Here is a 26,608-nt window from a genome sequence, read left to right as displayed (position 1 = left end):
CTCTTCCCAATTCTTAAATACTACATGTTTCAGTGTAATTTGATTTGTGCCAGTTTGATGAATTCTCTTTTATTACTCTGACTGGGAACTCAAGTAGAACAAAAGTTGCTTCGACCACAGGTAAACATTGGTACCTGAATGGGAGAAGGTACTGATTTGACTCCCTGGTGTATTTTGAGTGAGAGCTTTGCCCAGCAGTGCTCCAGTTCTAAGTAAGTTTGCTTTGGTGCTGTGGCAGTATAGATGTGTTTAGGTTTTAAATGGTGAAAGCTGTTCCTGCTTGGCCCTGATGATAAAATGGAAGGGCTTTTATGGTATGAAATGAAAAAAAAACCAAAAAACAAACCCACAGCCAAACACAGAAGGAAAACCAGAAAGGCATTGTAATCTCTTTGATTCCTCTCTGGTTTATGTACTTCAAAACCAGGTTTTCAAAACTGCCCAAAAGTAATTTAGGAGTGTGAGCTCATTGACAGTGCTAGTTGTTGGTTTTCATTAACAATACCATGAGGATAGCAGCGATTTCATATAGGTATATATATATATAGCTTGTGGCATCAGAGCAGTGGCATGTAAATGCCCGTTTAAGTACCGACATAACTGTGTACAGCAATTTGCAAACAGATCTGTCCTGTTTGGTAAATTATCTTCATACAGAGTAGTTGAACACTTGCCTCCCTCCCCCATCCCTCTTAAGCATGCAGCTGTAATGAACACCTTTGCATTTCAAAAATGATAGCTTGTTATTGGATATTTCTGTGCTATTGTTGATATAGGTTAGCTGTGATTATCATTAAATTACCTGTTGCATTATAAAACCTGTATTTATAGTGGAATGCTGATTTTACTGGGTTTCAGGAGCCTGTTTTATTCACTGGAACCATGAGGAAAAACTTAGATCCTTTCAATGAATACACTGATGAAGAGCTGTGGAACGCCTTGGAAGAGGTGACTTACTAAATCTAATCATGTACATCTGGTATTTAAAATCCACGTAACGATAACATTACGGTGCTTGTGTGTGTTAGGTTTTGGATGTTTTCATCAGGTTTGATAAAGGTATAGCTGTTGATAGAAAAAGGTAGACTATCATATGTGCATTTGTGTATATGTGTGTGCATGTGTGTGCAGGTGTGTATATTCTTACATAAGTCTTTTATGAAAAAATTATCCTTTGGGATGATGCCTTGGTTATAGTTTGATTCATATCTTGGTTTTAATGAACGTTAATAGATTCTTAACAACATGTTTTTAGAATTCTAATAACTGACATACACTGTAATCCAACTTGGCACTTACTCATTTTGTGTCAGAATATAAAAGGCAAACGTTGCATACTTATTGTTGTGTCATCAGACACACAATAGCTGATTTAAAAGAGAGTTACTCATCCTACAATATGTTGACATGTCAACAGGTGCAACTGAAGGAGGTTGTGGAAGATCTACCCAACAAAATGGAGACACAGCTGGCAGAATCTGGATCTAATTTTAGTGTTGGTCAAAGACAGCTGGTGTGTCTTGCCAGAGCAGTTCTAAAAAAAAATCGTATTCTTATAATTGATGAAGCAACAGCAAATGTGGACCCAAGGTAAAAACAAAATCTGTCATATTAAAATGAGCTGGTTTCTCTTCTAATGTGTTCATCTCTGCTGTAGAGATGAACTTAAATGCTTTATATTTCATGTACTTTGTATTGCTGTTTTATGTTTTTGATGATACCATCATTTTTGTCTATTCAAAACGAGGTGATTGAGCTTTGGCTGTGGAGCAGATGATATAAACTAAGCACTCAAAAGATCCCTAATTTCAGTGCATTCCATAGAGTAGGGAAATTAATATTCAAAGCTTATTTGTCCTGCAGCCATAGATTAGAAGACAAGAACGTTCTTGAAAATGCATCTCTGTAACGTCAGAATAGCCAGGAAACAAGTTGAGTTCTGTTGACTTCTGGAAGAAATGTTTGTTGGAAATAAATAAATAAATAAATAAATACAAAAGATTTAATTCATCTTGCTCCCAAAACCCCCTAAAACTAGAAAGGTGAAAAATGGCTGTAAGCAAAACCAGATACTTCTGGTTGTGAGATGCTGTCCTTTCAGATGCTGTGTGGTAAGCTAGAGGTCAAGTAGGGGCAGGGGCAGAAGGTAAGCTGTCCTAAACACCACAGGAACTGCAAAGCAGATTTAGAGATGTTTAGGTCTGCAGGATGGACTCACTTATTCATTATTCTGTCTTGTATAACTCAGGACAGCAGAACTTTCCTGAATTCATTTCTGTCTGAACTAGTGTACTTCTGGAAGAACATCCAACCTCAATAGCAAAAAAATTCAATGACAACCCCTGTTAAATTGTTCCAATAGCTAAGTACCCCCACTGTTAATTTTTGAAACATTTGAGGCGCTGGTGGAAATATTTTGGAAACAATACTGCAAACGTACTGCATCAATTAGTCTGAGCTGAATATATAGTTCCAACAAACTATGGCTTGAGGGAAAACTCAAAGTCCAAAGAGGACAATAACACAGCAAGTCCCTCAAACAGATGCATTAAGGATTTTGTATGTCATCTGGGCGTGACTCATTTTTCTAACATCTTCTTCTTAGGGGAGAAGTGGTGCCACTGGTGTAGCTTTACGGTTCAGCTGACAGTATATTTCTAAAACCTGTAGAGAAGTGCATTCCCTTCCCAGAGGTTGTCTTTTTTTCTTTTTTTTTTTTTTTTTTTTTTTTTTTTTTTTTTTTTCTTTTTTTACTCTTAGTTTATTTATGGCTGAGCTCTGATAGATTAACTGTGATTAATCATAGGTGGGGAAATTTAATACCATCTTACTCATCCTCCCTATTTTGGCATCTCACATGTGTGTTCTCAACTTACACTATCCATTTAATTGATCTTGATTAATGTGTGCTGCAATATATATTATAATAAGGTAAATGTTTGTTTGTATCAACTCTAGGCATAACAATACAAATAATAACTTGGAACTTCTTCTTTGAATTCAGTTTGCATTACAGTCATTATTACCTTTTCCTTAATGTGTTGGTATAACTAGAGCCAAGTATTTTTTAGCTCTGCAATCTGATAGGATGATCATCAGGAAATGCTGATGTGGGTTGCTTAACTGAGCAGTTAGGGAGGCATTTTTGGTGTGTAAGGAAAACCTCCTCCTCTTCTGATGCACAACCCCCATACCTGGCACCCTTGTCTCTCACCTGGTGGCAAGCACACATCATACCGAGCACCTAAGATGGGAGACCATGGCAAGCTGCCACCAGCTCTGGAGATACTTTTTTCTTTTTTTGGTTTGTTTTTCTGGCTCTTGATCTGTCTTCCTCAGCAGCCTCAACTGCTGCTGCCACCATGTCCTTTCTGCAGTTCAGCCTGTGTTGGACAACACCCTTTTCCATTTCCCACAAACCTGGAAGCAGGTGTGAGAAGGCAGGGGTTAGGGGTGGCAGGAAGAGAAGGAAGGGTGAGGTGACGTGAGGCAGTGGATGCTGTGTGGTGGGCACTGTAGCTTCCCTAGGGGACTGAGAGGACTCCCCACCACATTCCAGCTCAGCTAGGCCATTCTTATCTGCTACTGAGAGTGAAGGGAAGGAATTTTAAGTTCATCTTCTCCCTCCTCATATGTTCTGGTTTTCCTATGTACCCTCATTTTCTCCCTAGCTCCTCACACATGCCACCTGCTCTGCATGTGGCAGGGGTGTGAGTGCTTTTTGGGGGGAAGGAGGAGCTTGCCGTAAAGAAGGTTGCCCTAAGTCAGACTACCTGCATGATTTATGTGATGACTGACAGACATTTAATTTGATTTTATCTTCTTGGTCCATTCTCACCCTGAAGAATAGAGGCTGGTTTTAAAGCAGTTGAACTGTTCTGGAAAATTGTGTGAAATCTGGAGCAAAAGAGCTGAAAATCTTCATGTAGTTGCTTTAATGATACACAGAAACAAAACCATTAGTAACTGAGACTTTTTAAAAATACTGAATTTATTTTAGTTGTGTTAACTGGTATTTTTGCTTATGGAGAACAAAAGTTTGGGCGAGCAAACCACTGCCATCTTTTTACATTGGTTGTTCATTGAGTCTGGTAAAACCAGCCATTGCACATAGTTCAGTTCATTAGCCATCTTAAACTTGTCAGGTTTAACCTTTTATTACATCTAACTGCTATCTGTAACTCATTCTGAGAAATTATCTAAGCCTCTCAGGAATTGTGTAGTGTGAGATACGCTTTCAGGACAATCCCAGGAGGACATTAGAAGATAATGACTTACCCAGTTTTCCTTTCAGCAGCTTGCTTGCTTCGCATTCAGATCATATTTATCTTCCTCTTCAGATAGTTTTCTTTTTACACAGTCAACTAATTCAGGTTACACCAGATCTTGGGTTGCTGGGAAACTTGGTGTTAGATCCTCAACCTGTGGTGCCTGTGGGACAACTATACCACCATTTTGTGCTTTCTTATTGTATTGTTCCTTGCAGTAGGGAGTATCGTGGTTCCCATTTTTATATAATCAGATTAGGATTGGGTTTTTGTCATCCAGCAGCCCTGGTTTTGGTATTCAGGTGGCGCCTTTGGTTTTTATAGTGCCTGAAAGATATTGGGGTTTGATCTAGTGAGGTGGGTGATGAAATCACTTGGCACTTGCCTAGACACTTGCTCACTGTGGGTAGACATCACTAAGAGTCCATTTTATGCCCTGAAAAAGGGACAGAAATTATGTTTCCTTTGGTACTTTTCTAGCTCTAACTGGTATGTGGTACATTCTCTACACTCTGTCAGCACATAATTCTGCATACAGATGCTTTTCTTGCTGTTTTCAGATTTTCTTGCTTTCCCTAGCTTCTTCCTGAGATTCTCCTGGAGGTTAGTGATGGTACTTCTGCTTGCTGTCCCAAAAACTATGCTTCAAAATCTACCATGAACCTTGGAGAGGTTGTAGCCAAGTGTCAATCTGCAGACGTGTCTGCATCAGATCTTGTACTGTGATATTTGAAGATGGAGCTATTAAGTCTGTTCCTGATTACTCTGAAGTCTCATTTTAGAACTTTTGTCACGCCCACAATATGGACAGCAGTTTCTTGTTAGTGATAAGCTTGTGTTCAAGAAATACCTGTTTAAGATGATAGTTTGATAGTATCTCTCTAAGAATGAGAGGCTTTTTTCTTGCAAATGTAGGAAGAGGTAGTGCTATAAAGCAGACATGTAATAAAAGAAGATAATATAAATTAATGCAGAGGACAGGGATATTCAAAGCTGAGGCATTCTCTGAAAACAGTAGGAATAACTTGAGTTACAAATAATTTTAAGCTCTTTGTAAAGTTGTTCTCAAAGTTCCTGAGCCAGCTATGATTCTCATGTTCTGTAGTAGCTTTGCAGAAAACTTCACTTTGAGTTTGACGATAAGGAAAGAAAAAGGCTTACTTTACAAAATTCTAGGGAGTATTGAATATTTAATATTTTGTTTCAGTTTTGCTATTTCAACCATTGCCCATAGTGAGTGTTTTCATGGATGTCCCAGCTTTTTTTTTTTCCTTTTGGAGGTAAGAGTAGTCAGGTTATTGAGGCATTGCTGAGAAGAGAGCAAACAAATATACATGCATTAACTCTGGGGTGAAAGGACTGGTATATCTGTGATGTGGAACATGATGAACAACTTCCTTTTCTTAAGGAGATAACACACAACTGAAGAGCCTGGCCCTGTCCTGACTTCTCCTCCTGTCTCTTTTCCTGATTGCTTACTGGCCTTTGTTCAAAAGGAGTTGAGGAACACCTGCTTCCCACTTTGTTTTTGAGCTTCTTTTAGGAAGCAGGAGCAGAAGGACCAAGCCTCTCAGACTGTGGTCCAAAACTCAATTCTCTTAAGCTCATGAGAGACCTTAAATGTTTCTGTCACCAGATGAAGGTAACAGTTAGAATGCATGCAATTTTTGCTTAACTGTTTATGTCTTCCTTCTCTCTGATGATTCTTCCTGTCATCAGCAAGGATCTGTCTTCTCCTTTGTCATGCTGATTGCTTCAACTTAGCTTGTAACAGAAGCTGTGTTCATCCTGAGCATGAACTCATACTTTCTACTGTGGAAATGTAGTAGTTACCTCATTCCTCTAAGTCATCCTCTTCTTCCGAAGTTGTCTGTCCACTTCTTATTGCTGGTGCCTCCTGGCATGATGGCCTCAGAACAATTCTCTTTGCATAATTCATGAAGTGATATCAGATACTCATTATGTGCAAACAGATTCAGTGTGGAGTACTACTTCTGTCTAAAAAAATACTACTTAATCAGAGGAAGATACATTTTATGAATCTTTTATGTATTTTATTTTATTTTCCCATTACTTCTAAAAATTTGAAGAATTAAAACTTTGCAAGCAACTGATTGCAGCCAACATGTCTGCCTAAATGTTCTAGTTTATTCAGATATCTCCTTTGTCTTTTTTTAACCCAATCAGCACATTTTATTATTCTCCAGTCATCATATATGCAAAATAACAAATTCATGTTTTAATAGAAATCCTGGAAATGAGGCCCATGCCTTCAAGTGCCTGACTTCTTGGCTGGAGCTTCCTTGGTTCAACTAACGCCAGTATATTTTGAGTTCTTTATGTCATCCTTCTTGGATGAGAATTTTGGGTTCTGTTCCTTTTTCTCCATTGTCTTTTGGGGTTTTTTTGAATGCTGGTGGGCAATATGTGAGTATTCACAAGGCCTGGCTGGTGGGACCCAAGGCTACCTGTGCAGTGCAGGCTGTCAGGTGCCTCTAGAGGGCATTCATCACCGGATGGCTGCCTAATCCAGGTTCTCAGATTCCCCTTCCAGCCATGCCTCTTCCCTTTCAATGACTTAAGAGAGGACTGTAGAGATCTCCATGTATAAGCCTGACTGGTGTCCTCTAGGTTAGGTGGTGTCAGTGCTTCTCTTGTACAGTTAGTTACTTCAGTAAGCTCCAGTTCCATCAGTATTGTCCATCTTTTGCCTTACTGCTCATTTACATGGCTAATGAACATTCTAGTGTCTTAACTACCTATCAGTATAATTTTATTTCCTTTTCACAGTTCTCAACTTTTTTTGTGACAGTTTTCACTTCAGCCCTGTACTTCAGTGTGCTCTAGCTTAGTTTTCATTCTTTACAAGTCTTATGTTTCCTTCTGCTGTCCTTTTCTTAGGTGGTGGTTAATTCATACAGTAGGCTCACTCTTAACTTGAAATCTTCTATCTCTTTCCTTGGGTTGTGCGCTCCAGTTAATGCTTTTGATTTACAGGGTATGGCCAAGTTTTGGTTTTTTTCAGTATTCAAGTTCTCAAGCTATTCCAGTACTATTTTATTTTACCAGCCATCTCCTCTAATTAATCTTTTTTTGCATTTGAAATCAAGAACCTTAGTTCTAGGCTGCCTTGTGTTTGTTCTTCAGATGATTTGCAATGAGGGATATGTACTTTGACCAGCTTTTCTTCACTGCTTGCACAATCTAAATCTTGAAAGAGAACAACAATGGTGTTTGGTTTTTTTTTTTTTTGGTGTAGAAATCAGTAGAACTATCTGAATCTGCAGAATTTTCCCTTTTCTGTTATCGAAGTCTGAGAAATTAGTCTCCTGAAATGAAGCCTTTTGCTCTACTTAAAAAGAAGAAACCCTTTCCTCATGAGGTATGAAAGGGTAAATTTTTGAGTGTGTTTCATGATACGCCTCCAAGTCATCTGGTATAACAAGAGGAAGAAGCGCTGTAATAACTTTAGAAACATATGTCCTTCTATCCAGTCGTGTTTGATGAAGTCATGAAACCTGCCTGCCATTCAGTTATCCATGCAAACATCTTATTTTTGTCTGCATTGCTCTTGCTGTGTTTCAGAACAGATGAGTTCATTCAAAAGACGATCCGTGAGACCTTTGCTCACTGCACAGTGCTGACCATTGCACACCGCTTGAACACCATTATTGACAGTGATAGGATTATGGTAAGACAGTTAACTGCTTCGCTTTATTTTTCTTTCCTGAAGAATAATGTTACTGACTCTTCTTAAATTTTGATCTGTAAGTGGGTAGGAGTATAAGTCGTATGTTAGGCTTATCCAAGTTAACTTCATTATTCTAGCTACTGTAACTCACAACTCATAAAACTGTAGATGTAATGACTTGAAAAGAATTCTTGCTTTCTGTACCCTTGTGCTTTCCATCCTGCAAGACATGAACCCACTGCAGGTGAGGTGCAGCAGGAGACCTGAGCAAATTAGCTCAGCCAGTTCTGGGAGCCCATGAAGTCACACCCATGGGTTCTGGACAGTCAGCTGGGTTCAGGCAGGTGTATTAATGCACTCTCCTGGGCCGAGGGAGGCAGTGGCAGTAGTTGGTGTGGGGTGTGTGAGGAGGAGGTGGTGCAGGTTCTGGGGCAGGAGACATGGAGGCAAGGAGACAGCAGCTGCCCTGGGGCAAAGGTAGTGATGGGAGAAGTACAACTAGACTGGTGAGGTAATGAACATGGCCAGCTTTCCAAAGCAAGGTTCAAACAGAGAAGATGGACCACTACCAAAGCATCAGCCTCTGCCATCCTTGCTCCCAAGAGAGGAATGTTACACCGTATCTGCCAGCTTGTCTGCCCCACAGTGCATTGCACATGCATAGAAATTAGGAAATTGTTGCTGATTATTTTCATAAAGGCAGTGGTGTTCCCTGGGCTCTCAGGAAATCCACCTGGTTTGTGTCCTTGACATAACGTGCAGCCTGCAGTTTTACAATTTCCTGCAGTAAGAACACGAGCTCTTTGCAAACATCATCTTCACAGCTGGTTAATGAAATAACTGGCATAGAGGGCAAACTGTGTTCGTAGGTGGAACTCAAATTTAACTGGACTTCAAGCAGAAATTAACCTTCACCTCTTGGTGGTAACCTTAAAAAATACCTCTCAGCTTCTGTCTTACGAAAGTGAAACAGAATTGGTTTTTCTTTTTTCTTTTTTTTTTTTTTTCTTTTTTTTTTTTTTTTTTTTTTTTTTTTTTTTTTGGTTTTTTTTACTGGATGTTCAAAACATTTAAAATCTCTGATTGGGTAGAGTAGTTGCCTGAACTACACAAAATAAAACAATTCCGTCTGCTGAGGTGAGTGGTGTTCTGAGGAATAGAATAGATTGTGAGCTCAGTGATTACAGTTTACTTACAAAGAGAGAAACCAGCAGAACTGCCATAAGTAGTCATGTAATTGCAAGCATTTAATGTGTAATAAATAAATATTTTCTTCTCTGGTGAATACCTCCCCACAGGTCTAATGGATATGTTGGTGTTTTCTACAACTGAAATGAACAAAAGATTTGTGAGGAAACAACTGTGACCTAATTAATAGCTGTGTGTGTTTGTTAGCTGTCCAAAGGGATTTCTGTGGGTTTTGGTTCATTAACTACCATTAACATGTTAGGCACAGAATGCTCTCTCCACAAAGATGTTTTCCTAGTTTACCTTTAATGTCATGAAGTTGCAGTGAAAATGAAGAGTTTTATTTACTTTTTTTGCCAAAAATTTTTGGAGCAAAGCATAAAAATCACCCTTTTGCCCAAACTACTCGGGATAATTGCCAACTACATAGCTACTCTATTGCATTTTAAGTGTCCATGCGTTATTCTTACCCTTATGTTGTTTCAGTTTCATCACTATTAAGATTTCTGGTATCCTAATTGTCTAGTAGTCTTTAATGCTTTTTGCCTCTTTAGAGTATTAAGATAGAGATTTGCAAGATGTGTCTTTGCGTCTGCAGTCAGTAGTAACTTCAAAATATTTTTCATCTTTCTGCATTGCTCCATTTTGATCTTACAGATTTCTGTAAACTGGGGGAGGCAGGAGGGTGAGAAGCCTGATTTAAAAAAAAGGGGGAAACTGACATGTAACTTCATAACAATCCTTTTCTTGACATCCTGACTCAGTTATTGATTATGTTTAGGGGCAAATCGGAATCATGATCTCATATTTAGAATGATCAGAGTTATGGCAGGTGTGCTTCTGTTACACTTAATTACTTGGTGTACTTGGGCATTTAACTCCTAGTAGGAATAAAGCAGAATTTTTTTAAAAAAACATTTAAAATGCCAAGAATAAGAATATTCCTCTAGAAGACTTAACTATTCATTAATAAGGGCTATTAATAAAATCAGCATTCCTGGAAAATTAATTATTTACCTCAGTATCGCAAAAATTGAGACTTACCTAAAGAAAGCTTTTAGTGTGTTCTGTAATTTGCTTAGTCAATGGTATGTTTTAGTAATTCACAAATTTAACTTGATGTAGATTCTTTTTCAAGAGGCAGAAATGCACAAAGAAAGTACCTGGTATTATTAAAAATCCTGGGTTTGTTTCTCTTTTAATTGAGAGAGGTGCAATAATGCCTTATTTATAAGCCATCCCAAATCTGTGTTGTTTGCTATCGTGATAAGTTTTTTAGAAAGTGAAGGAAGAACAAAGATAAAACCTGGCAGTCAATTGAGAACAATTGTCTTTTGACAAATAATGAATAATTTATTTTTCCAACAAATTTTGGGCAAACTTGTTTAGCTCTCTTAAATCAATCACGAATGTTCAAGCCCACTCCTGAACAAGTGGACCATCACCTGGGCTTTCCTCCTTTCCCATTGAGTCAGATTGAAAGGAACCTCCTGCTCTAAGCAGGGTCAGCACTAATTTCACATCAGGTTTCTCAGGACTTTTTCCATTTGAGTCTTGAAAAGTTTGAGAAATGGAGATTCTACAGTCTCTGGGCTAGCTGCTCCAATGCTTAGTTATCTTAGTCGTTAAATCTTTTTTCTCCTGATATTCCAGTGAAAGCCTTTCTTCCTTTTATGGCAATTGTTCCTTGTTTTCCCACTGTGTATCTCACTAAAGAGCCTTCTGTCTTCTCAGTAACTTCTTTGTTTTATGGGAAGGTTGCTGTTAAGTCCCCTGGAGCCATCAGTTCTCCAGGGTGAACTCGCCCTGCTCCATCAGCCTCTCCTCGTAGGTGTTCCAGTTCACTGACCACCCTGGTATCCCTATTTCAAGCTTGCTCAAATTTGCCTTGCTTTTTCTTGTACTGGGGGGTCAAAACTGGTCATCATGTCTTGAGTGTCTTGGCTGCAGTCTTCAGCTTGGCATTGTCCATGAGTTTGTGATGTAATTCCATTTGATTACTGGTTAAAGCAGAACTTTCCAAAAAGAAACTGTTTGCCTTTAGGGTTAATCCAGACATTAAAAAAAAATTAGAACAGAAAATAATTTTGAGAAAGTCATGAGAAAATGTCAAGTTGGATGAGTATGGAAATAGGAACTGAACGTGAACTGTTGCATGTCTACTCACACCCGTCGTAATAACAGGTTCTATTTTAGAAGAGAAGAAAAGCCTACTCAGGGAGGGAAAAAAGGAAGAACAGAATATATTTTATACAACTGTAGACAAATCTGGCCCCAGGAGTTGTTTTAATTCTCGTTTGTTCCATTCCCAAAACCATACCTCTGCTTTCATAATCCAGGTCACGCCTTAAGAGTATTTCCATTATATCTGTCTTGGTGATAAACACATTTTATCAGAACTTCAAACGCTTGAAATCATTGAGGGAAGAGCTGTATTGTGTAACGTGATACTCTCTAACCCAATCGCCTCAATGAGTAATACTACATTGCACTTGCATAGGACCTTTCATCTGGAAATTGTAACGCTCTTTATAAACATTAATTAATTAAACTTCAAACACCTGGGTGAGATAGGGAAGTATCCATACAATCTTTGGAACCAAAGTTGGAAAGACTTGTTAAGTCAGCCCATCAAATAATACTACCATAAAATTATAATCCAGCGGTTTTCAAGCTTCTTTTTTTTTCTTCCCTCTGTGCTGCTCCAGCATCTAATAGGACACTTTCTCATTCCTTTTCCTTCATTACTTTGAGAAGCCAAGTTGTAACTCTTCCCATCAGGTGCTAGCAGTACCCGTTTTAGCTCTTTGGCACAGGTAGGCACTCTGCTGCCTGGCAGAAGGGGGAGGGTAGGATGAAAGCTGCAGTTACCCCTTCTGTAATGGCAAATGCTGGCAGAAGCTCAGCTCAGGCTTGCTTCATTGGTCCCTCATTCCTTGTAGCTTCCCCACCACCTCAACAGCTGATTTCCTGTCCCAAGCTCACCATAGAGGGCAAAGGCCTTTTATGTAAACTACATCTCAAGCTTGTGGCAGCCAGTGGGCACAACTCCCAAGACTTCCAGGGGTATCTTATAAAATCCCTGTCACCCCTTTCTCCCCCTCTTCTCTGCTTCCTTCTCCAGGCTGAGAAATGCTTTTTAGAAACTCTGTTTTTACAGAGGGGAAAAAAGAGGCATACAGAAATTGAGGCTCACCCAGGGGCGTACTGGTTCAGTAGCAAATAAAGTATATGCATCTGGCAAGAACCTGATGGAGTTGTTTGCTGTATATACTATGCTGTGGCCTCTCCAGAGGAAAGCCACAGAGTCAAAACTTGTGCACTTTTCAATGACAAGGATGTTTCTCCAGAGAGTTTTCATATCAGTGTAATACTTCTTTGAAATGGAAACTCTTTATGCAAGCAGAACTTGATCTAGTAATTAAAAACTGTCATTCAAATAGGAAGTTTTTGATGAGAGAATCATGGGAAGAGATTTGATTTATTTATGGGAAAACCTGTTGTGGTTACATTCTGAAATGACTAATATTCAGGATAACAATACAATGCACTTCACAGCCAGACCCGAGTTGTTTTTTTTGGTCAATAGAAAATGACTTCCCACATCTTTCCGGTACGCCTCCCTCATTCATTATTCTCATTTTTCTGGTGTTGTGTTTGCCATGGAGGAACATCTGGGCCTCACAAATCAGGAACTGTGTTTCCTGCGCTGTAGATGTCTAACTTCAGCAGAGCAATCAGTCCACCAAGAGTAAGTATAAACGTCTTGGAATCAAAGAGAGAGAGAGATCCAGGCGGCGTGGTGCGTGCTGAGAAGGCTGTCACCTACAGCTGTATAGAAAGTGCTGTGCAGCAGGCAAGGTCTGAGCGCTTGTCTCTCGCTGGAGTTCCGATATCTGACCCAGTATTGCACATTAATATCCTTCATCCATCCAGGTGGAGACGAGACAGTGGTGATAGACATCTAAGTGAACAAGGTGGTGATGGCCATACTGCCCTTCCTTACCATGGGGATGACAGCATTATTCCAGGAAGTTGAGAAATCTGTGCTCTGTCTAAAGGGGTCTGGATGCAATGCTCCCCATTCCCAGGTGTCCTCCTGTGTACCCAGGGTAGCCAGGTTAAGCCCTTCCTTTTGAAGTGTTGCCAGAAGTGCAAGAGTCATGAGAGGATAGCAAAAGGGAGTCTGAATCTGCAGCCCAGTGAGAAGCAGAGCTCTTAGAGCAGTGGGGAAGCCTCATCTGTCCTACTGATAACCTTTGTGTGAGCTTTCACTGCAGCGGCCCAGCTTCAGATGGAGATGTGGAGAACTCGGGAAAGTAGTGGTGGTACACTTAATTTAGTAATACTGAGTTAGTCAGAAAAGCTATGGTCTGCTGACTCTTCTTTAGGTGGCTTTCTTTTGCACTTATTTAAATATCACTGCTGGAAAATGAATGTGTTTTACAGCAAATCTCAACATTCTGTTTAGGGTGTATTATGTTAAGTCACCAGACACAGAATGTGCAATCCTGGTTGTAGAACAGTTCTTTTTGAAAGCTGTGTCCCACCATTGTCGTGACTCTCTGGTCTTCAGTGTGTCCATGTCAGAGTGTTTCCTTGCTGGAAAGCTGCCCACTGTCAGACACTGGCCCTCAAGTGCTCGGGATGTCTAAGAGAGGTCAGTTGATGAGACCATAAATATTCCTGGAGCCTGGGATGATAGAATATGAAAATTTTTGAAAATAAGGATTTTATGACTTCCTTCAAAATTCTAAAGCAGGACAACTGGATGGGTATAAAATGGGTATTTTTTTTCATTCTGTAACAGAAAGGTGGAAGCAGATTTGACCTTCTGTGAGCCCAGTATCTGGAGTGTGGTGAAATATTATTGGATATTATGCTTGTGCTATTGAAGTCTATTCTGTTAAAGAATGTAAAAGGAGCTTAATGGATTATAGTAGCTAGAAGGGATGCCAAATTTTTGCAACTAAGCATCTAATTCTTCATAAAAACCTTAAAGTACATTGTAAGTCTGAATCCAGTAATCTGCAGTAAAGTTGTTAAATTCATACTGGTGCACTGGCTGTCATAATTCAGAAGGAACAAACACTAATAAAGCTCCTTTTTTGACTCAGCCTCTGTCTTGAAAATGTGGACTAAAGAACATTAGAACTAAATTCATTCTTGTTTTTATTCAGCCTAAGAAAGATTCCCACTGAATTCTGGGACCAAAGTCTCTTGAGTAAGGAAACATGAAGGCAAGAATATGAAGGGTACTCATAGAAGGGGACCTGCATGGAGAGCAGAGGGCCTGGAAACCATTAGGTTTCTCCTTTCTTTTGTTAACTCAAGACTTCCAGAGTTTCTGTAAGAGCTAAGAATTTAGCAAATAATTTTTCAGAAATGGTCAGTTTTGATTCTGAACAAAGGCAGTTTCCAGTGTTCCCAAATCTTCTGAAATTGGGTTGATGTTTACCAAACCAGAAGAGAAAACAAAATCCTTCTGTTTTCTTTCTTGGAATGTATTGAATTCCACAAATACCAGCAGTGAAGACATTGCTTTAAAAGTTGAGTAATATATGCATCTTTACCATTAAGAGAAGATTCTGTGTTGGTGTTTAGGCCAGGTTTTGCATAAGATACTGAGCTATGTCCTGTATCAGAGCAGGTCTTGTCAGCTGAAACGGAGTGTCTGTGATAGTTGTGAATGTCACATCTATCTGCCTCTAAAATTAAGTCAAAATCCTGAAGAGCTTGAAAATACACTAGAGTTCTTGTTCTCTTTGCCAGTTTTAAGCCACACTTCTCTAAAACATTGGCATCTTTAGTTCTTAAAAGCTGCTCCCATTTCAAGAGGGCTGCCCAACAAGATTCTTCTTTTGCCTAAATAAAACAAGTAATTATTGAGGCAGTACTTCAGCTGGAAGCATTTAAACAAAGAATTTGAATTTGAATTTCTGCAGGAAGTGAAGCCAATGTTTGATGAACTTTGATCTCTCATTCTGTCAGGCATTTGTGTGTGAAGGTGTTTCCATCAGTGTAAGAACAGGATGGTTGTATCATATTTCTTTAAAGACAATGGTATGGAATCTAGACTGTACTAAAAATACTAACACATCTTTAGAGAATGATTTTTCTTGCTCAGAAATACTGTATTATTGTTTAAAAGCAGATTAGCATAGGTCATGCTGGTGGCTGGTGCCCTGAGCAGAGAGTTTCTGATAAGGTGAAACTCTCTATGGCAGCTGAGCCACAAGTTCATTGTCATCAGAAACTGATAAAACCAGGAGACATGCTCAGTCATCTGCAACAACATTCCTTAACCTCTTGAAAAATATAATATCCTGGTAGCTTATCTACCTTTCTAAGACCCTCAAAAGCCTTATTAAAGAGTGTGATTTTTTGAACTGAAGTATATCTCATATCACTTCAGGGCCACATTTGAGCCATTCTGCAATCCCAGTTGAGAAATGTGGCTTTGCAGTGATGGAAGCAGTCATTACTGATTGACCAAGGGGGAGTTTTGTCAGCACATGCGGGTTTTTGTCAGCTGCTGGTAAGAACTGGCAGGAGGCCCCTTCATACCCTCTGAAGCAAAGGTTGGACTTACACTGTTATATCAGATGTTTGGAGGTGAGGAAACTCTGCCATACCAGAGACATCTGCAGTGTGTGGTTAACAGAGTTCTTCAACGAGACACAGCAGCAGTTCATATCAGGGGATCATCACTAGAATAAGTCTCATTACTACATATGTTGTTGGTATTTTTGTCCCCACGACATTCCATCCAGCTTGCAGTGCACGGCATGCCATCAGTTGGAAGAAAAGAAGGTAGATTTTTTTTTAATCTCTGCAAAGAGCCTAAAGAAAACCTGTGTGAACCAATTCACCAGGCAGTGCTGCATGCTGAATTCCCGCTAAGTTACAGCCAAAGAAAAATTTCAGTTTAAAGAAACCCACTTTTTCTGATTACAGAACAAGATGTCTAAACTTGCCTTTTCTGTGAAACAGAAAAGGGATAAGGGGGTACATGTCAAATCCCAGTGACCAATGGCAAGTCTGGCATTGTTACAGCAAAGTTAAACTCTGTTGAGGTGAGTTATTTGGAAAATCTGAAAATAATGATTCAGATTATAAGAAGGTGAATTCCCAGCTTTGCTCTGCTCTGTTCATGTGCATGCTACATGAAATATGCATTATTTGACGCCAAATTTGTCTGGAGGTACTGGTAGAATAATTTGTGTAGGAACTCTGAAGGAGCATGGGAAATGTTTTGAATAAACCTGAAGGCTTAAGAAAAATCAAAACAAAAAAAAAAACCCAAGAAATTACCAACCAAAGCTCCACCACCAAAAATAATTTTAAAAAAGAGAGGAAACTTTCAAAAGAAAAGGAAAAAACCTTTTAAAATGGTTTCTGAGTATTCTGAGATATTTGCAGCCTTCTGAATGTGCTTCAATGTTCACAAACATGTTTAGATAGGTTGATATTTATAAATGATTCCTCAGAGAAGTATGTGCATGTTTCTGATCTGTTTTGACAAACCATGATGAGACAGAAGAGACAGAACATGCTTGCATCTGAACTTAATGCCAACTGGAGTACAGGCTGCTGACTCTTTCCCACAAAGCTATGTATTGTCTTGGGTGAATATATTTCTTATAATATGATGTAACCAGAAGCATCTCCTGAATATTCTCCTCTTCCCAGGACTTTGTTGAAGATCATCTTGATGTATGCTCTCTGAGGAAAACATTGTTCAAAGTTGTACTCCTAGCAGAGTTTTGAACTTTAATAATGATTTTTTTGTTTGGTGATGTCTTCTCCAAGTCTAAATTAAATCAGATGTATTCCCAAGGAGATAATTTCCCTGAATTATTTTCCTTTTGAATAGGAAATAAAAACATTTATGATCAACTCTTAAATGTCCCATTTCCCCTCTAGCTTAATGGTGAATATGAACGTGAATAAGAATACTAGTCATTCCTCAATAATAATTGAAATAAATTCCCATGCCCCCCTCCTCTGTTGCTGAACACTTCCAACCTTGGATTGTTTTTTTTTTTCTCAGAATGTTTTATAACTATTGTTCTCTTGGTTTGTCTGCTTTTGTTGCTGAAAGTTGGAAAACACAGGATTTAGAACTTTGGTTTTTGTGTCTAAGGATAGCTGTAAGTACATGGTGTTTGTTACAGTGTTTTAGAAGGCCCTTGTTCTTTCTCTGTGGCCAATGACACTTCTTTTACATATATTAATCTGCAAAGAAGATTGTAAAATTCACTTACAAAATGAGAATTGGCTTCTTCAAAGTCATGTGGAACAGAACAATATAGATTATTTGAAGAATCGTCAAGGAGAAAAGGTGTTCTCCTGGCTCTGTTGCCTAGGTTTCTGCTGGAAACTCAACTATCTTGACATAATATCCTCATTCATTGTTTTGTTTTTCTCTTTTTGTGGTGAAATGGATTTCCTGACTCCTTTTTCACCATTTTATGTTTTACTTTTTGTCTTCCTTCCCTTGCTTTTTTGTCTTGGTTAATACATTAAATTATGAAGCTATGGGATGGAAATGCTGCAAAGCTTGGGGGTTTAGGGAGGGACCTAGGCAAAGTGGGGTTAGATCCCCTGGTAGGTTACAGCTGAGGCAAAATGTAGTGCTCAAATCTTACCCAAATTTAGTTCAGCAACATTTTTGTGGCATAGGCAAATACTCCTGTGCTAGTTAGAGTTAACATAAACACATTTAAATGGCTAATAATCTTCTCATGTTGGATATTGCAGGTCAAGATCAAACACTTCTTTTCTGTTTCTCTGTCCTTCCCTGTCATGTTTTAATCATCCCCTTTCTGTGTTACTCTGTGCCCCAAATTCAAACAAAGTGCTGTTCAAAACTATGTTATCTTCTACCAATATGGTTCTTAACCTTCTGGAAAGATCACAACTCAGATGGGCAGTCACTGCCCCAGACTATTCAACCAGGATGAAACACTAGGTGAAATAGAATTAGATGGCATGTGAGGATTTTACTCACGAGTAATACATTATTTGAGCCCTGTTTGAACTTAACATGTCTCTGTATCGCTGCTTGAGTAATGCTAATGTGGATAGCTATAAGTAAAGGTGTTTTCACCATTCTCAGGGAAGTAAGCAAATTCCATTGAACAGCAATTTTCCTGCATGTTTTCTTTTGTATGATTGCCAGCAGCCAATTTTGTAAATTTTGTACTGTTGGAATTACTCTTTCAAATGAGACAATCCTGTTGAAGTCATAAAGGTGGTACTACAAAGGCAAGAACAGTGCAGGCAAGGTAAAAGAAGCTGCCAGTGCAAGAGGGTGGAGAATCTGGCCCTGGTTTACATATGACCACTTTGGGTTTATATAACTCTTTTGTGTTTGTTTTTATTTCACTCTGGGCTGTCCAAGTATTTCACAGGCAGTTAGCTCCCACAGAAGTCTTTATTTCGTGTATTTTACAAAGAGTCAGAGCGAGGAGCTGAAAAGTTGAGTGATTTGCACAAAACCCCTCTCTCAATATCTGCACTGCAGTCTGTGATGAAATTCAGGTCTGATTCAGAGTCAAGTGCTCCTGTGTGTGTCCTTCACAATCTCCCTGCCGATCTGATTTCACCAGCTACAAGCTTCTCTGGCTCTTCTGTATCAAGTTCCACTGGTACAACTGCCTTGGGACGCATCTGGGTTCGATTCTCTTGTATTGTGCAGTGATAAGCGTTGCAAGTTGATCGGAAAATATGTAGCTGGTAAACACCAGATTCCACCTTTCCTGAATGATTAGCTGGCTTTTTGAAGTCCTAATGATTTTAATTTGGCTTGGAGTCAGTGAGTAAGAGTATGCAAAGCCTTAGCCAAAGTACCTATTTATTTATGTAAATCTTATCAGCGCACATTTCTTCAAAGAAGAGTACCTATCTCTTTGTCTAAGTGCTTTTTAATAAATATATAAATATATATATGTATAACTATCAAGTAAACCAGCTTAAACTTTCTCCATTGTCTCATGGATGACAGCACTTAGTAGAAAGTGGTTTTCCTTGGTGAACAGGGTTTATAGTGTTCCTGACTTGTAAGAATTATATTGTCTGTTCAGTATCATTCTTCATTTTTCATTTCAGATTTTTTTTCTTAAAAGTAACAGAGCTTATTTTTCTGTGGCTATTCTGTCTATCTTTAAAACACAGGTTTGGGTTTTATTCCCAAAGAAAGGCTATGAGTAGGTTAATGATTTGTTTAAAATGTAGATGGAGTTTCTCCAGACAGAAATTGCTCACTCAATCCGTTCATCTTCTGGACCTGACTGGTTAAAACTTGCCAAGGAAGAATAATTTTTTCTCTTTCCCCAGGTTCTCTGGAGGGGAAAGATTGTCTATGTTTGTGGTTGTTTCAGATATTTGCAAAATTAATATTGAAATTTTAATACTTCAGTAATATCATTTTTTTAAATGCTCTACTTGTCTATTGCAGTTCTTTACTAGTAAGAGACACATTTTATGAAAATGCTTTTTGTTTCCTTTCTTAAGGAGTGTTTGCATAATCTAGTGCTATGCTGAGAAAACTCTACTTACAGGTGACAGAGATGCTCTATGCTGTGGCACCCTGATTTAAATGTTGAATTGTAGAAGATAATTTATTGCGTTTTTAAGGAAGCTGTCCTTAACTATGACATACAATGGCTTTAAAAAGCTTGTGATAAAAATTATGTGTATAATCAATCGTTAAATATTCAGAGTAAATAGGATAGGATTAAGCACATTGAAAAGTCAGCATGTGAGTAAGTACAGTAGGTGAAATACTGCATGTATTAAGTGACTGTAGGTTGTGCTGTGCAATATTACTAATATTTCAGATTTTTCTATGAGCACTTTCTTCAGATGCAATTCCAAACCATACTGGAAATCACTTGCAAAGGAAATTCATAATATAGGTTGGGTTCTCTAAGTTAAGAGCTTTTGAAAATAGCAAATATCTTCTTGTAGGTTTCTGTGCATACAGTTCATAAAATTAGATGTAATTATGCTGCTGTTTGTTGTCTGAGTTATTTTCCATTCAAATGCCATGCACTTGATTGAACCGGAAGGGAAGGAGTGGGTCTCTTTTCCCTGGTGCTGGGTCTCTGGTGTCAAACAAGTCGGCAGTGATCTTGGCAGTGCAGTATTTTCACACTGGTGCAGGCAAAGGGGTCAGCTCAGCTGTGCCCCTTCCTGTGGCCTATGTCATTTACTGGAGTCCAGGCTGCTTGGTCCAGGCCCTTGGCCATCAGGATGTTTGGTTTTATGCAGCTGCACAGGCAAAGACACGTTTGAAAGTTTCCTCACAGGACTCTGAATTTATCTCCAGGCTTGTTGGAGGTTCTTTCAAACAGAAGTTTGCACACTATTTTTCTTACTTTGGAAGTTGTCCTCACAATACCTTTTACTCATTTCTTTCCTGAAATCAACAGCTCCATTTTTTTAGATCTTTCTTTTTTTCTCACAAGTATGTACACCACAGTTATAGCTTGAGTTATGAGTCCTTGAAGTCCTTTTGTTGTGGCAATATCTTTGTCAATAGCACGCCTGTGTATTCAGTTTTTCTATTTATATAAGAGCAAAAATATTTTCTGAATTGTTTTCACACATAAATTCTTTCCCTTTTTTTTTTTAAACTCCATTACTCCTACTCATAGCGTAAAGTACTGAACTTGTAGACTAAAACCTAAATCTCTTTCTTGAGTCAATACCATTAATTTATAAGCCAGTTAAGTATTTGAGTGCATTCATTTGTCAATATTGGCTTTTCCCTGCTATTGTGTTTCTCATTCTCGTAGGTTAGTAAGGTGTATCTGAACCTCTGGTCTATTATTATCTGCACATTTTTGTGTCATTTGCAGGTTTGTCACTTCTCTGACACCTCTTTTTTCTGATGATTAACATAAGTAGCTACCACCTATGCCAGAACAATATGCTTACCACCAGTTCCTACCTGTTCAGCTTTCTACAAAGAAAGCTGCACTGTTTAATTCAAATCTCCTGTTTTCTGTCCTGGTTTTTGAAAAGCTTTGTTCTTTGCAGCATGGTTGTTTAGTTACACCAGAAATCTTTCTGGAAATCCGTATAAACTATTTTTCCTTAGTTTTCTTCTGGTGCATTAAAAATTATATCAGATATGTGATTGCTAAAGTTGCAGAGAATGAATTCTACCTGTGATCCGTGTGTCTTCTTTTGTTTTAATGACTGTTTCAATTAATTTGGTGTCTTAATAATCAAAATATATATGCTAGTCTAAAATTTCCTTGAATTAATCCTGTAAAGGCTTTTAGAAATAAAAGTTCAATGTTTGCTGCCATGCAGTCCTTAAATGAAGTCACTAGTCTGAAAACAGTTTCTTAGAGATTCAATCAGCTAATTCTTAATATTTTCCTATATTTTTGACTGTGTATATTCTCTGTGGATTATTGACTTAATGCTTATTTAATTTCTTTGTTGTTCTTTCTTTCTCCCTTCCTCTCTTTTTGGGTACCTGTGTCCATGGTGGCATCTGATCTTTTCTTTGTGTGGAAAGAATAGGGTCAGGTTTAAATATCTTTCTAATACATAGTTGGCAAAAACTGATGCAAGGAATTGTTTATCTTTTCAGCAACACCCTCATTTTCTTTAATTACACCTTCACCTCTAATTCAAAAGATCTACTTATTCTCCCTTAACCGTCTTGGTGGTTATTGCGTGGTTTTTACCCACAGCTGTTTACTTCAGAGCCCATTTTGGACCTCTTTGTTTCCTTCTTACACAATGAATCTTATAATCTGCTTTGTTGGCTGCACAAACATTGTATTTCCATATTCTGCATAACTTCATGTTGGATTCCTATAGGTGGAATGGCTGTAGGGCACTCTAAAATTGTACAACAGGTCTGTAAACTGAGAAGGTGCTGTACTAGTTTGAAGAGGACAGAATTCATTTTCAGGGTACAAAATTCATATTAGCACTAAAAATGTATACATTTCCCCCTTGCCTGTAGTTGCCTACATTTGGTTTCTAGTCTCTAACATTTAGTTTTTAATTTTGTTATGTTAATACATTGGTTTCTGCTGATTTAATAGGTTTTAGATGCGGGAAGACTGAAAGAATACGGTGAGCCTTACATTTTGCTGCAAGAACAAGACAGCTTATTTTACAAAATGGTGCAACAAGTGGGCAAGACTGAAGCGGCTTCTCTGATTGAAACAGCAAAACGGGTAATTTCAGAAGAAGAGATAATTAAGTTTGTCTCTGCAGTTTGTTTATCTGAAGTTAGCATATTCAGTGTTCATTGCAGTAAGCCTTCCACTAAAGGATCTGTCAGTTTTGCAAGGCAAAGCCATAATTTTCAGTGGGATATACACAGACTTCCAAATGATACATGTATTTATATGGCCTAAGTTGAAAGACTGGATTTCTTGCATCCTTTTGTGTGTACACAAAACAGTAAGTGTAAATAATATAGGACATACTCACTTGTGCTGGGCATTGATCTCAACTTGCTGTGGAAAACACGTTAGGGCTGCAGAATCAAACATTTATATGTTATGTCTCTGTTTTTTAAAGGGTCCCTCAGATTTTAGTTGAGGCTCAGTGCCTGTGACCATGCTGTGATCCCTGAGGGTTTGATCACATTCCTTCTGTTGTGCGTTCCCTTACTTCATTCTTGTACCCTGGCTCTCTGTTCTGCACCAAAGATGAGCAGGGCTCAGCTAAGAAAGAGCTGTTGAATGTTTTGTCGCCTCCTTGTTCCCTGCAAGGCTCTGTGCCTGATTTTGAACAATTCAAATCCTACTCAGAGTACAGAATTATTAATGTAATTGTGGGCATTCCTCTGGCAATCAAAGTGTTTAAGAGACATCAATGGATTCGTTTTCATAATATGCCTGTGAGGTGAGGCTGTATCGTCTCCACTTCTCTGATGGAAAGCTGAAGCAGAGATAAGAAGATAAAAAAGAATGACCTGTGATTGAGGATCTCTTTGACTAGCTTTGGCTTGCTTGCATGCTTTTTTCTTGATAATCTACCACACAGGTCGTCCAGAGCAAGATTCTAATTCCCTCAGTGCCAGCTGAGGATTTTAATTCCCTCAGTGCCAAAGTTTCAGCATTGCTCCAGCTGACACTGGCAGCAGCTCGCTTTGGAACCCATGTAACTGTGCTTTCAGCATGCAAGTAAGGCACTGGTCTCAAGCAGGTAACAACCTAAGAGAGCATTTTACAGGCGAGAGGCAAAGCTCTTCAGCCTTTATGCTTTCCTTTCCTCAAGTTGCTGGATGCGTGGAGCAGAGCTAGAGGAGCACAAAGTCTAAACTGCTACCTGGGGAAACAAAAAACCAGTAGACAGGGAACAACACACAAAGGCAGGAAACAAAATGGTAGGTGTTTGACTATTTTCCAGTAAAAAAAAAAGATGTATTTCCAGCAAGTTCGATAAAAAAGGAAAAGTAGTGCTGTCATGGAGGTCGTGTGCTCACATCTGGATGCTATTTTACTGGACTTTTTGAAGTTTAGGGAAGAGATTTCTGTCTGTTCATGTTCTCAGATTTTATTTTTTAAAGAGTTTTTCAAGTAAAGCACTGTAGCTAAGAGCGTACACTATAAATTCCTGTGTGGCACAAATTGCAGAACTGAGGAAAGAGTTTTGTCTTGAACTAAGCTGTGTTACAAGTTCTGCTGTCTTCTTCCATTGCTGCAGTGTAGCTTCATTCATTTTCTTATTAGAAGGGAATGGGTTAGCCATGTTTTCTGTGGTATGTGCATGACAATCTGGAGGTTATATAAATGATATTTAAAAGGGTAGCTTCAAATTCATGTGACCATTGTTTGTCTGTAAAGTGAAGGCCAGCTTCCTAAGGCTTGCGCCTTGGACAGACAAGAGGTGAGGCTGTCCAGCTGTCATCTGTAGAAATTTAGCTATGTCATGCTGTCATTCCTTCCTTCCCTGGAGCCTTCCCCAGTTGCACAATTGCATTCAAAGATGATTCAAAATGTATAAAAATAATTGCCTGATGTTACTTGCCCATATAGTCATCTGCAGTTACCACATCAATGTTATGCGATTTTGTACAGGAAGGGAAGAGATCCAGGAACCAGTCTCTGCTGAAATGTGGTTTGATGAAAAAGTTTGCTAACTCCCAGGCTAGAAGGCAGATACAAGCTTTAGCATCTGCCAAGAATGCAAAGCATGGTGCTTATCCACACTCGGACCAAAAATATGGGAATCAAGAGACTGTATCTCCAGTCAGCAGCTACCCAGAAGCAGAGTTACAGTTCCTTCTGTTTGAAGGACTTGGACAATTCAGGGGTTTGTTGTTGCTGTCCCTTGTGCTTCATGCATACTTTCAGAGAAGTCGCTTAGTCAGAAGAGCTGATTCCAATGGCTTTTCTTTTTACACTACTGAGTCTGCTGCATGTATTGCTGTTGGTTTCCCACATTCCTACTGTGGTTACTAAGAACTGTTTTTATGAAGAACAGCTTTCTTTCTGTTTTTGGAAAACAGCATGCTGCACATAAAAAGAAATGGTAATACGACATACATACATAGTTTTCAAAAAGCATTGCAGTGGGTTGCTAAGGAAAATGGTTTGGAATGTGGCTATGCTTTGGCAATGATTATTTGATTTGTTGCATTTTGGACCTGAATCTTGATTTATTTCAGTTTGGACCTGTACAACACAAACTTGTACCAAGATTTTCTTTCAGTAAGCTGAAACTTCAAATGCATTTTCTGGAAAAGTACTGATTTTGCATATCTCCTTTAAGTGCAAATTAGGAAGTACTACACATCTTAAATTGGGAAGACTAACTTGGACATATTTAAGAAACATAATTTTTAAAAAATCTCATGGGCTCTTAGCGAAGCATTGCAAGACTGAGCTATTGCTGGACCCTTAGCACAGGCTTCCAAATTGATCCAGTTGCTATTGTACGGCTCACTTGGTCACTGAGTATCCCCATTTTTTGTGGAAATGTCAAAGAGAACAACACAGGCACAACTCAAATTGGATACTGCTGAGTATGCATCAAACAGCCTATGAGCCTGATGGCAGCTGAGTTATACTTACATCGTGAGACTGTTACTATCTTTTCTTGGTTTACAAGAAGCTGCTAGGAGAAAATCCTGTGGGAAACAGAGAAATAATCATCAAGCAGTGAGAAAAGAAAAAAATAAAAGTGCTCAGTTATTCAGATAAACAGAAGTTGGTGTGTTCTCCCTGCTCTTGGCAGTGTTGAGAGAGGCTTTTCTGCAGGCTTTGGTGGCATCAGGATGGGGATGGGTTTCTGTCAGTCAGGTTTGAGTACTTTGAGGGAAAAATAAGAGTTGTTTTATTTTACTTTAAAGCTATGACAGGTGTGTAAATATTAAAATACTAGGTGTTACCTCACCTCAGTGATTACTTTTAAAAAGGTTGCAGCTCTGTTGGCACTGGAAGAAACTTATATAAAGACTTGGGCATTTAATATCTTGAGGGATTGGGCTTAGGGGAAGAATTGCAATGAGACAGTTGAAAAGCAGCTGCCATTTCATTACATCTCTAGTAATGTGCCAAGGTTTTCTATTAGCTTTCCATTTAAAAAAATCGCATTCAAAAGCTGCATTAAAAGTATGCCAAAGTTTTATGTTTTAAGCCAGGAATGGGATGGCAGTGCTGAGGCTGCCGTCTGCAGCCTGTGTGCAGTCAGCAGCCTCATTAACTTCCCTCTGTTGCATCCGATTGTGACTGGTTACTGAGGAATGTCTCTTAACAGGACTCCCAATTCTTCTGTTGATTCAAATCAGATTTTAATATTCTTTGAAACTTGTAAAAATGCATATACCCTGCATTAGTGAGTGCACAAAAGATGACAGTGGTACTTACAGGAACATTTTTGTAGAATGACTATTTCTTTTTTATCCCATGTGTCTTACATTCATGTATATGAAAAGGACGTTATTATCAAACAAACTGACCTTTGTTGACAAGACTCTTAAATATAAATTGCAGAAATGTTTCATAAGCTGTACTCAAAGCAGTCTGACTATGAGACCTAACTCGTGACACGTGTCAGCTTCAGAAAGATAGTGTATTTTCTGTTTTTAAAGACTCAAACAAAACTTTTCACATTCTTCTTTGAAAAAAAAAATTGCATTTGAAGTCCTTTTTCACCCAACACATTTTTAGATAAGAGCACACAAGTCTTGACATTATTTCATTTTGTTATGCGCATCTGTCAAGGAACAGAGATATGATACAGCTGCTAAAAACTGATGATTGTGGAACAGTGAAACTTGACAGCATTTCATTTCCTTTATGTTCTGATTATACATTTATCAGGAAACCTGTATCTCTTCTAGTTGAGCTAGAAATTGGTAGAATTCAGGAACTCAAAGGCTTGGCAAAGAACTGTCCTATTATTTGGTATCATCTTACGTTTTAGAGAAGTTGCTTGGTTGAGTCATTGTTAAAGCTTTTGCTTCTTCTTT

The 26,608-nt window shown here is 38.6% G+C and overlaps 1 protein-coding gene across 3 annotated transcripts in view; it reads left to right on the top strand.

Moving 5' to 3' along the window:
• Positions 1-26,608, top strand: part of ABCC4 (ATP binding cassette subfamily C member 4) — a 141,970-nt gene that overhangs the window by 110,316 nt on the left and 5,046 nt on the right. Inside the window, exons 27-30 of one of the 3 annotated variants that reach the window (XM_041478285.1) lie at positions 859-948; positions 1,418-1,590; positions 7,854-7,959; positions 22,224-22,358. In XM_041478285.1, the coding sequence (XP_041334219.1) occupies positions 859-948; positions 1,418-1,590; positions 7,854-7,959; positions 22,224-22,358 (504 nt within the window). Of the gene's footprint in view, positions 1-858; positions 949-1,417; positions 1,591-7,853; positions 7,960-22,223; positions 22,359-26,608 lie in introns of those variants that run through there. The other 2 variants (XM_041478287.1, XM_041478286.1) reach the window with 2 other exon arrangements.

Source organism: Pyrgilauda ruficollis, unplaced genomic scaffold (assembly GCF_017590135.1).
Source record: "Pyrgilauda ruficollis isolate IOZ18807 unplaced genomic scaffold, ASM1759013v1 scaffold44, whole genome shotgun sequence".
NCBI lineage: Eukaryota > Metazoa > Chordata > Aves > Passeriformes > Passeridae > Pyrgilauda > Pyrgilauda ruficollis.
The sequence above is the reverse complement of the archived record's forward strand: the minus strand, read 5'-3'. Positions and strand labels throughout refer to the sequence as shown.